Here is an 11,756-nt window from a genome sequence, read left to right on the forward strand (position 1 = left end):
GCATTACATATTACTGATATAACAATAATTATATTAGCAGCTGGAAGTAGTAGAAAAGTGGGCAAGGATTGATTAAAAATAAAAAGCTTATAAATAGCTGTGGAAATTTCCCCATAAATGTCGCATGAGTTTCCAGCGTTATTCAACACGTAAAACCAAATTTAATAGCATTTTAATAAAAGTTATCGTTGTGAAAGTATGTACATGTCGCTCTTCTTTTCTCTTGCAGCAAGTCATGACAAAATAAACAGAGTCAGAACCAGCCACTGTCTGATCTACTGGTGTGTTGGGTCTGACACATGTGGCGTCCACTGTGTAGTAATAGTAAATAAGGACAGAGAGAGACGCTACGTGATGATTTAATTCATTCATCCGTTATTCAAATTTCACAATAAAATATCACTCAAAAATACACACCATGGCGCAAAACAACCCACAAAATGTTCCATTCATATAGCACCACTTCAGTGAAATGAAGAATAACAACAGAACTTTGATTTACGGTCAGATTTCTGGAAGACACTCTTAAAACAACAAATACTTTCACTGTTTTACACATTCAGCGGCTCCATGATGAGGAAAACATGAGGTAGATTTAGGTTAAAAATAGAAGTAAAACCTAAGGAATAAACATAAATCCAACATATTTTGATCAGGACACATTTCCTAACAACAACAACAACATACTAGCAAAGCATTCCACTGCAGCGGTTGAGTTTGAACACCAAGGCCGTCTTGTTCAATCAACTGAATTAAAGTGACAATGCAAAACTAACCAAGAGGAAAAATCAGTCCAACACCAAGATCTAACACTGATGTGAAGTACAGAGAGTGAACATCACAATGCTTTTTTGCTCACAGTTTTAAGTTCACACATCTAGACTCACCAGAAAAAAAAAAATATATAGGCAAATATGCCACAACATTCACTTTGAAAAGTCAACCCAAATTTAGACACAGACTAAAAAGTGTGTAGCCACACAGAAAAACATGAGCATTTTTCAATAGCAAGTCAGCGATTCCATTTAAAATCAAAGGTTCATTATTAGACAAGTCAAATAAACTTCAAGTTTGCATCCTCCTTCATCTCAGACCAAAGACTTCGGATGAAGCAGGTGAGGACTGAGAGCTGGAAGAAAGGTTTGCAGTGCTGGTACTTAGATTCATCTCCTCACAGGCGAAATAGTCCTTCAGCGGAGCGAAGAGGTGGCGGATGACAGGGACGCTCCAGGCCTTCCCAAGCACCTTCTGCCTCTCCCCCCTGTTCATGTTCTTCACGTCGGTGTAATGTTTCGGAAATCCAAAGATTCTGAAACAACAAAATTCAGCGCTGATAATCAAAATGATGCAGAAATGATGGAACTCAAATGCCAACATCATCAAGCAATATTTCAGTGGTGTAGCTTCAACCCTAAAATGTTAAACAAGTTGTGAAACTGGTCACTGTTTTCCCGAGAATGTGCAGTAAATGATCAGAAAAATACTAACTTCTTCTTTCTCGTCACAGCGGATCATCCTCCTGCATCTCTCCCTGTCCTCTGCTTCCTCTTCTCTCAAACCTACAAACCTCATGTCCTCCTTCACCACGTCCAGTCCCACCTCCACCTTGAACTCCTCAGTTCCACCTCACCACCGTCTCACACCTGGCACACATGTCCTGCCAACATCCTTCTCTGCCACTCCAGACTTCCACAAACAATACCACAACTCTTCTCTTAGCACTCTGTCGTACGCTTTCTCCAGGTCAGGAGCTCCTTCTGACCTTCTCTGTACTTCTCAATCAGAAAAACAAAAACATCTTATGTTATTTTTAAGAGAACTTTTGGACCAAAATAACAACCATATGTGTCCAGTGGTTGTGGGTGAGAGCTTCAATTACTCTCCACCATAGTCTTAAAAGGCTCATTTACAAAACATTACGACATAATACCAAGTGTCCTGAGCCATGTGACGCAATTCTGACTGAAAACATTTATTTTCTGACGATATATGATTGTGTTTGACCTCTACGAGCACATTGCTGAACCCACATTGACTCACACAAAAAAAAAGTTGCGGCCCAGTTGATACATATTTGTAAACAAACTGCTCTGCCAAGGTCAACTGAGCAGTCGGGCTTCTGTTACTCAGATAAGGAGCTTTCACAAACACTGAAGTGGCTGTAAATGACACATACTTCTCCAACTCTGTGATCCAAAGGCTGTCTTCTCGTCCATTGTGAAGAACTGGCAGCAGGAGTTTTTGCTTGCCTTGTTTCAAGGAGTTGGATTTGGTGGTGATGGTCCTGACTTTCTCAAGCTGCAGCAAAGCACACAGAATACTTTGTAGTGTCAGTGAGCTAAAGTCATGTTGGGTGTGCTTCTGACTCACGCACCCTGGCTTGTCTGTTGCCTTCCAAACAGTCCTGCAGGTTTAACTTGTCATTCTGCGTAGCAGTGATTGGCCTGATGATGAAATATAAGCAGATCAACGTATGAAACATAACCTAAACATAAGTACTACCTTAATAGAAGCTTCTACAATGCCATAAAACGTAACATTTTTGGAAGGAAAAACATAGCAAGAGCAAAACTTCCTGACCACCGGGGCTATGGAACACGTACCTGTTCATCCCTGGGATGTTTCCCCAGAAATATCTTGCTCTGTGAGCCGGGCTCACTTTCACAGCATCCACCAGCACAGGATTGCACTGTGAAATCAATCGATCGATCAGAGTCATCCTGTGTTCGAGGAGCACCACGTCGCTAAGAGAAGAGAAATAAGAACCTCGAGGAAGCGGCAGATGCTGATCTTGTCCTGAGTGTTCATGAAGACCACGTTCTCGAACAGCCAGAAGAACGGCCTGGGGTCTTCTTCTTTGGGTTTCAGCAGGTGTAGGATGCGATAGTATTCAAAAAACAACCGGCCGGTGCCCTCTGCACAAAAGTAGTATCAAGTAGTATTTAGAAGAAGTATTTTTCAGGAGAATCAGAGTGGTCACATACCATATAGGCCTTTTCTGATTGGGTTAACAATGGAGAGGTCATTGCAGGGGCTTCCACCGATCAAAAGGTCAAAGGGACCCCACCTCTGCAGCTGAGAGTCAGCGTATATGAGACATTTTTCACCAACAAATGACGAGCACATGACCACGGTGCGGCTCATACCTGCTCTTTAGTGATGAAACGTGCGTCCCCGACATTGGTGATCTTCCCGTCATGGTGGACCTCAGTGACCGCGAGCGAATCCTCACAAATCTCTGAGGCTACATACTTTTCAATCTTAAAGCCAAGCTCCTTCAGCACCAAGTAGCCTGATAGCAGTACACGCAAATATACATGCATTTGTATACAAAGACAGGAGATGTGAGCAGTATGAAAACAGAAAAATGAGTTTAGTAAAGTATTCACTCACCCGTTCCTATGCCATCAAAGAGTGAGAGGACTCTGATTGGCCGGCGGAGGTTTGCAGGGATGGAGGGGTACACGCGATGAGGCTCCTAAAAACAACAAAAGGCAAACAGCCTAAATACAGATATATTCATAAGAAACCAAGAAGGCTACAAAATAAGATTTTGCATTGAAGAATACAATGACTCACAAATTCCATGGCGCTAGTGTTGGCGAAAAACTCCTGCACACGAATGCTCCAGTCCTCTCTGGGAATCAGAGCACGGTGAGACTCGTGGGGCTGGCACATGTAGCAGATCCACGGGTCAACCGTCTTCAGTGAGTCAAAAGTGCCCTCACCGGCGAGGATGTTCAGGCAGTCTGCGCAGTAGGATCTGGGGGAGGAAGAAATCCTGGTCAGTTGCACGGACGCAAGGAAGAGCGGTGGGAGCAGACTAACCTGCAACAGCTTTCCTTGCCACAAAGAATAACTTCCATTCCGTAGCAGCAGATGGTGCAGTAGGACTGATAACCGTCCTCGTCGTATCTGTACAGGGTTTGTGTAAAGTTCTCCTGTAGGAAGAGAGAAGAAAAGATTTGCTTCAGGATCTTCTCTAGCGCTGAGGAGAATTGAGCAGATTTTAAGACACGCTTACTTTACACTCGTGACAGAGGCTGCCTTTAAAAAGAGGATGAAATATCTCCACTTGTTTGGTTCCACAACACAAACAAAAGCCTGCAGAGACAATCACCAGTTCAAAGACGGGTCGCAGGTGAACTGCGTACTTCAGCAGCCAATTTTTCATTTCAAACAAAAACACTCATCACTGGCTTTCTACAAAGTTGATTCATTTGCAGTGGAGCCATTAAAATGGCTTTTCGGAGAGACCGGGACGGCGAACGCAAAGAGAAAATCGGGCCTGGTGATAAGTAATGCAAGCCACTAGCACTGTCAAAATAACCACTTGTTTTCAAATGGCAGTGAACAGAAATCATCTCGTGAACATCTTGAAATGAGATTGCATGTGTTCAAATGCATGTTCCGTGCTTCAGCAAGTGAAGCTCCAAGGCTGTGAGGTCAAAATGCTGTCAAGCTGTTGGTAACGTACATGCTTTAAAACTGATGTAAGTTATAGTTGATGCACATCCTACTGTTGGGTAATCTTCTACTTTGAAGGGAGTAGGAGAGGAAGTGACGTTCTCCCTGCCCGGTGGTGTTGAAGTTGGCGACCGGGGAAGAAGAAATAAAAGATCACCCAACAGTAGGATATGCATCAACTATAACATACAGGAGAATACCTTACACTGATAACAGATTAACTCCATTTGACCTTCAGGTTTGCAATCACTCTTACTGCAATGAGACGTACGCCGTCTTCAAACACTTACAATGTAGTAAATGACTAATAAAGGCCATCTATTCTTAGAACAGCAGTTATTTAGAAACTAAAGTTGTAATGCACTAACCTTCGATGTCCAGATCCATGTCCACAATTCTTTGAAATATCTGTGCTGCACAAAGAAAAAGATCAAATCAGAACGTGTTGTCATGTTTCTGCAGATGAAGAGGAAGGCCTCTTTACCTCGGAGCTCCTGGTCAGGCTGGAGATAGGTGTCGCTCGTGTTGGTGACGTTGTTCTGGACCTTGGTGCCAACCTTCTTACAGAACGGCACAAAGTCCGGTGATGTGTCTTTGTCATCTTCATGCTTCTTTTGACCTTTCTTCATGCTACACTTGCTGATGGGCACATCTACGACCTTCTCTTCCCCGTCATCCTCTTCGTTTGGCACCTGTCTTGCTTTAAACGATGACCTCTTCAAGTGGTCACTGGAAGACTGTGTGTTTATAGGCTCTTCAGGATTTCCATCGTGTTGGGTCTTATCGCCCGCGGAGATGAAAGTGTTGAGCTTCCTTTTAACACGTGACCTGCTCTGCGATTTGGTTCCGCCTTGAAAGACAAAACAAATGATGATGCTCAGGGAATGTGTCAACATATAACTTACATGTAATTACATTGTTGTGCCAAAATCTGGCTGATAAAGATGGCTGTTTTTTCAGACCACCAAAAGTTGATTTCCCCCTGGTAACTCAAATACACAAAGCAAATGTAACTTCTCCAAATTCGGCAGATAAGACGAATGAACACAGCAAACTTTGTTGAAGTATGAATGAAATATTAAAATATTGCATTGTGTATTGCATAACTTCGTAGCATAACAAGCATGAACAACAAAACAAGAACCGAACACGTCAAATAATAACAAGGCAATCCGAATCGGAATGCACAGTGGAAAAAAAGTATGCACGTTCAAACATCCCGCAAAAAAGTGACGGAACTACTCGTGGTCAGAGCGTCACTTTTGAAAGTGCGGTGGCTTTTTGTTGGCCAAGAGACGCGCCAGTGCTTTGTCCGCAGCTAGCGCTAGCCCCGTTAGCCTCCGGATAACTACCATGTCGGGTTACTTTGTGGCGAGTCCGCAAGTGCCGGGCCAAATTGGTAGTGTTGAAGCTTTTGGCCGCTTCTCCTCCTCGGCTAACAACGCAGTTGCAGAGTGTGCAAAGTGCAAACCTCCCGTTTTCTTTCACGAAATAATCCCACACGGCAGACATGGTGTTTGACTGACAGGCTCCCGGTGCGGGGGAGGGGGCTCTGCCAGCGGGGCGCGCGGACGGGCTCGCTACGAGCAAGGGATGCACAGCACGCCACGACTGTAGTGCATCATAAATACCAATAATGCACCAATACGAAAAGTATTTTTAAAAATCGGTGTTCGTGATTTCGATCGGCCGATAATGATGACGTCATAAACCTGCGCTGGTACCGCTCCAGCTGCCGTACCGACCGGTGCTACTCGAACTAATACAACAACGACCACACGAGCGGTTTTTAAATAATATACCAAGTGTTGCTAAAACGGATCTCGATCATCTCAGTTATAAACGGTTTCACTCGACAGGAAACGGAATTACCACAAGCCGGTCTACAGTTAAGATTATCCGATTTTTTATATAAATTGAATGAAACACGTGCTGGAAGGTCACGGCACCTGCTCCTGTGCTGTTCAACGCAATATTAAAAGCTATCTTTTTACTGGTATTGATCTCCCTTGATCCAAGTGTGACTGACTTCATCTGTTTGTATTAAATTTGTATGACATTGCTATAGTAGACCAATATGTAATGTACAACACCTTCACTCAAAAGGTCCACACGCTGGCGTGCGTCGTCATCATCATTGAATGACTTTCCTTGTTCTAGTGTGATGGTGACCTGTTCTTTCAACACTTTTTTCTCAATACTCAGCCCTTGACAATGGCAGGATCCATTGACTACACCTGGCATAGCTCCTCAGTCAGTCATGAAGACAACAAGCGGAGGCTGCTCTTCCAGCCAACCTCACTTTCCATCCACCCTACAGGGGGAAAAAATTACCCCCCACCTCTGCTCCTCATTACTTCCATCATCGTCCATGGAGAATCCTGCCTAACCTCATCTGTCAAACCATACCAAACGGGACCCACACCTCGATGCCACCTTGAATCCGTCAGTCTCTCCTACAGCCAACCTCACCGCTGCCTCACTTCCGTCATGTCCTGCATCACCCTCACGAGCATTACTGTTCCTGTGATTACCCTTCTGTAGCTCCCTCGGCTTAAATCCATCAGGTCCAGTGGGCAGAAATCCTCCAAATGCCCAGTCAAGCATCTCCTGTGCGAGTGACTCTCCGTCATGAGACTTGGCTTTGAACTGCTTCTTGCACCGTCCTGCTGCTTCCTGAAGATGGCGATGCAAAAGGAGCGGTTACAACAAGGTGCCTTCAGAGGGTTAACTCAACATCCGATGAAGATCACAAACCCGCAGGGATGATAAAGTTGCTTCTTGGTAGGATTGAAGGGTGACAAATGACTTTGGACAGAAGCTCAGGTTGAAGGACCCAAACGGTTTCAAAGACTGCGTCGCAACCTGAAACAAGAGTTGAACTGCCTGTTATAATGACGCCACTCCATCCAGTTCAGACTGGGAAATTGCTACGAACAAAATATGCTTATATATAAACACAGATATAACAGAAACAGGTCGGTCATGCTTCCATCCCCACATTTCTTTGACATCCTCCAGAAGCAGACAAACCAAACAAAGCTCACCGATGAGAACATTTTCTGGCCGAACCACTCGACCATCGTCATCTCTGGATCTTCACCGTCATCGGAGGGTATTGTGATGGCGGGCCAGCGGGGGAAGCCCTCCAACTCACCCCAGACCAGCGCCCCCATATCCTGTTTTCACAGTAAGAACAAGGTGAAGTGCACAAAATGGTTACTCAGACAGGACTTTTGACATAATCTGATATCTGATTTTCTGACCCTAAAAGTATTAAGTGAACACAGTTTCAACTTACTGAAGACACATCTCCGTCATCCTGTGGGGCAGCGGCAGAGGAATCCATGGTCTTGTCTTCATCATCGCTGACAATGTAGATGGTTTCTGCTTCAGGCACAGCTGTAAACAAGAAACTTGATGAAGATATAATCCCAAAAGTATAATAAATAAACAGGTCATACCAGGAGAGTTATCACAAAAGCTTGGAGCTGTTGCCAGGCCAAGCGCTGAGACTCGTCCGTTCGTCTGTCTTTCACCTTTGGAACCTGCTGCACACAGCACTTTGGATGTGCTGTGTCCATTTTCAACTTTTATCATGAAGCACTGCACAGGTTTGGCACTTGTAAAAGCCTGTGGATACCAAAAACGTTTCAGGGAAGTCTCTTCTAGTGATCTCCAGAAGTCAGGACTGACCTTGTCGAATAGGCTTTGCATGTCTAGAGAGGAGGGCAGGGCCAGGATGGTCAGCAGGAGTTGATGCAAAGTGGAGTCTGATCTCACCAGAGCCAGTATCTACAGGGAAAGGTGAAAAAACATTATTAATACACCGACATTTTTCCTAGAAAGGTTATATGATTTCAAACACCATGAAACTGACATAGTAAAAGTACAAAGTACCTACAGGAACCGTTATTATTGTTCTATGTTACTGGATTTGCTCACACAGACTTTTTTTCACACCCTTCTATGCACCTCAACGTTCCTCATATTTCACTCATGTCAGGTCTACCTTCGCCCAGGTCAGGACCTTGTCCCGATGTTGCAGCTTCCTCGCGTGCATAATTAACGCCAGATAGTCATTGGCCAGCTCTTGTTTTTCAGGTGAGTCGGGTCGACACAGGCCGAGTCGAACTCCCAAATCGGATATTCCAGACTCTGACAATTTCACTTCCTGGAAAGGAGAAAGCAGAAGTTCTTACGTCACTCTTTACAAGCTGCTTTAACGGTAGCTCAGACTCCTGAGGTCACGTTTGCATCTTTAGCATAGCAACAGTTTGACTGTTCTCACTCAACAAAATCATTCAAATTGGGGCTCTTACATTGATGTTTTCCAGGAGTGTGAGGACCTTGCTGACATTCCACATGGTCTCATCGTCCAGCTGCTCGGGAATGTTTTCCACCAACAACTTCAGCGATGATTTATAAAAAGCGGCGGCATCATTTTTGAATTCTGTCTTGGCTTCCATCTCCAGAGTCTCCACTGTGGTCTCCCATGAGGGATCGTTGGCAAAACTGATCATGTGCCTCTCAGCAGGACGAAGGAGCGTGTTCTTTTTCTGGAACAACGACATGTCTCGAGTCTTGAAGAGAAGCTTCATGGCAGCAGGTCTGAAGACAGCAGCATAGGAGGTGAGAAGTGCGGAGATCAGCTGCAGCTCCGCCCAAAGGTCTGAGCGCTTGCTTTGCTGCAACTCTAGCAGAGGTTGTAGTGTGTTGGAGAGGAACAGGAATTTCAGTTTGACTTTAGCGTCCATCAGCTGAGCTGAGATCCAACTTGCCGCCTGAGATTTCTCAACAGACTTGAAGAACATCACCAGCTCGCCCCAGCACGTGAGCATCCTCTGCACTGTTTGAATTGTTAGCAAATGCTGCCCTGCCACGGGAAGAGAGGGTTGGGACGTGTCAGCAGCCGAAAACAAGCCCCTCAGCATGGCGCTCGCAGATGGGCTGATGGAGTAGTAATGATAGATGGCACTTATCAGGTCAGCCACGCAGCTGAAGGGTCCGGCGATCCAGGTCTGGCACGCTCTTCTTGTGAGGTCCTTCAGGCCACAGAGCGACATCAAAGACGGATTAAAGGCCTTCAGACTGGCCACAAACACCTCGGGGTTTGATGCATTGGAGTAAAACACTGACAGTTTGGAAAGGGGAAGCTTAAATCGCTGCAAACTTTCCAAGAGAAGAGTCACATCAGACTGAGTGTTATCCCGATTTGCGTTTGCTGAGACGTGATGATTTGTGTCAACGCTCATTTGCAGACTGTCCAGTAGTCTGACAGCACCTGCATCCAAACTCTGGTCATAGTAGCCCACTAGGACAATACTGATGCTCTGTCCAGCATCAAGTTCCAGCCCTGTGAACAAGTAGACGCCGTATGGTGTCGTTGAACAGACACGTCTGACGTCATCCATGTCGTCTTCCAAGGCACCCGGAGCGTCACCGTCGGGACGTTTACCATACTTTTTGAAGAAACGACCCAATAAGATTTTCCTTTTTCCAACTTGTTTTGTTTCTTTCTCACTCATAGGTCTTCCTTCTGCCTTCGGCTCCAAATCCCGCTCGAGCTTCACACGCTTGAGCAGCTCATCCACCGCCATGACGTCGTGTTCGTCGTCCGACAAGATGACGACCACGTCAGGATAAGCGGTGGAGTCGTCGTTGGAGTCCACGTTGGCTTCTCTGTTGGTCATGACGGCGCTGCCCAGGGTCCGATCCTGATCCCTGCAGGAAATGCCACCTGCAACCGTGACTGCTGTTAGAAATGTGAAGACATGAGGTCTTGCTGGCAGGTGGCACAACAAGAGCCACTGAATAGAAATGAACACAAAGAATTGTGTCATAAAAGAACCACGACAAATATCCTCCCTGCTTGGGTCACCTCCTTAGTCTATATAGCAGCTTCATCTTGTTCATTTAAACATGTCTGAATAATATTTTTGGCACTAGAAACCATTCAGACCTTCATGTGTATATTTGAAAAAAAAAAATACCCGATGAAGCAGCAGGGGGGGATGTTCGACCCGCGTCCACCTCCATGGAGTCGTTTAGTCAACAGGATGTTTCTCTTCCTCCTCGAGAGTTCTGCAAAGGAAACACGAGAAAGAAAAGTTGCATCTTGACTGACTTTCTACTGCCCGACTCACAGCCACACTTGCTCAATGTAGTGCTGTGAACTGTGTTCAAACGATGTTAAACTAGACTCGAGCATCTTTTTCTTCATCTTACTCGCGAGAAAACAAAAACGAAGACAGTAGCGATTATCGACCGTGATTTCTTGAACGCATCACGTCCTCTCGTCCAATCAGGTTGCTTTACGCGTTGACCAATAGGATCAATGAGGCGCTTTGGTTTTCGAACCGACCCGGGATCAGATCACATTCGCGTGCTGACAACGTAAATACTCAGGCAGACGCCTCGACAATCAGACAGGAGAACGGCCACAGACGCCATGCTACTCTGCAGCCACGATTGAACGTGTGGAGGGAAACAAGTAAACAAACAAGGGAAGCGTGGGCGGCTGTGACGACACCCACTTGGAGCACAACAGCGCGATCAAGCCACAAAGTTAGACACCATCCCAAAAACATCATCGAGTGCAAAGTTCAAGCATGCAAACTGAAGTTCTTCATACTCTGGAAGTGTGCTGCGGTGTGTGTTGTGCTACAAATTCTTCTCTTCAGAGATTCAAACACACATAAGCGAGAGAGCTGACGCGTTGGTTTTCCAAAATGTGTTTGGCTTTTAACCTCGAAACACGTGTTCCACCCTCTAGATCCACGCAGTAACACGCTGCCGCCCATTCAACGCGACAGTAGCATTAGCCGCTTCTGCTAACGTGTCACATCTATCTGGTGAACACTTCGCTCGCCGTGTGTTTCTGGGCTTAACAAGGCTCGCGAAACATGCTACACTCGCACCACTTACCCTCTCGTCCCGCACCAAGCCAGCTCGGTTGAGCTACGCCGTCGCCCGCCCACCCCCACAGTCCCGCCCCCTGATCCAGATTGGCCGTCGAACCGGCGCATCGCGGTATTACTGTGTTACAACGCCGGGAACACCGACACGTGTCCAGGGTTCGCTGCGACTCAGCCGACGCGTCGCAAAACTCCACGGCTGCTCTTCACACTCTCATACACCGACGTGTAATTTTTGGTTTTCGATCTTCATTCCGTTACCTTCAGGAATGCGTCTCTTGGACTTCCGCATGGTTTGGACCGATGGGCCGCACGCCATTCCCGTCAGATCAGCAGATACACCGTCTGTCTGTCTGAGATTGCGTGTTTGAG

The 11,756-nt window shown here is 45.8% G+C and overlaps 1 protein-coding gene across 4 annotated transcripts; it reads right to left on the reverse strand.

The window, feature by feature from the left end:
* Window positions 1–358: 358 nt before the first annotated feature.
* LOC128749853 (uncharacterized) lies at window positions 359–11,725 on the reverse strand. 4 transcript variants are annotated; one of them, XM_053849809.1, is made up of 23 exons: window positions 11,646–11,725; window positions 10,461–10,551; window positions 8,790–10,207; window positions 8,480–8,641; window positions 8,164–8,262; window positions 7,932–8,100; window positions 7,769–7,869; window positions 7,515–7,646; window positions 7,225–7,332; window positions 7,002–7,143; window positions 4,952–5,317; window positions 4,836–4,880; window positions 4,025–4,104; window positions 3,829–3,941; window positions 3,580–3,763; window positions 3,394–3,478; window positions 3,147–3,292; window positions 2,985–3,075; window positions 2,767–2,915; window positions 2,604–2,689; window positions 2,375–2,444; window positions 2,177–2,298; window positions 359–1,309 (listed from the first exon to the last, which is right to left on the reverse strand). In XM_053849809.1, the coding sequence occupies exons 2-23, from the start codon at window positions 10,504–10,506 to the stop codon at window positions 1,084–1,086; spliced, it is 4,140 nt and encodes a 1,379-aa protein (XP_053705784.1). In that variant the 5' UTR covers window positions 10,507–10,551; window positions 11,646–11,725; the 3' UTR covers window positions 359–1,083. The 4 variants fall into 4 exon arrangements, 3 of the variants coding, with proteins under 3 accessions (XP_053705784.1, XP_053705783.1, XP_053705782.1); XM_053849808.1 differs by lacking the exon at window positions 11,646–11,725 and adding an exon at window positions 11,395–11,413; XR_008412990.1 differs by lacking the exon at window positions 11,646–11,725 and adding an exon at window positions 1,489–1,772 and having other exon boundaries at window positions 1,161–1,309; window positions 10,461–10,649.
* Window positions 11,726–11,756: the final 31 nt, after the last annotated feature.

Source organism: Synchiropus splendidus, chromosome 18 (genome assembly GCF_027744825.2).
Source record: "Synchiropus splendidus isolate RoL2022-P1 chromosome 18, RoL_Sspl_1.0, whole genome shotgun sequence".
NCBI lineage: Eukaryota > Metazoa > Chordata > Actinopteri > Syngnathiformes > Callionymidae > Synchiropus > Synchiropus splendidus.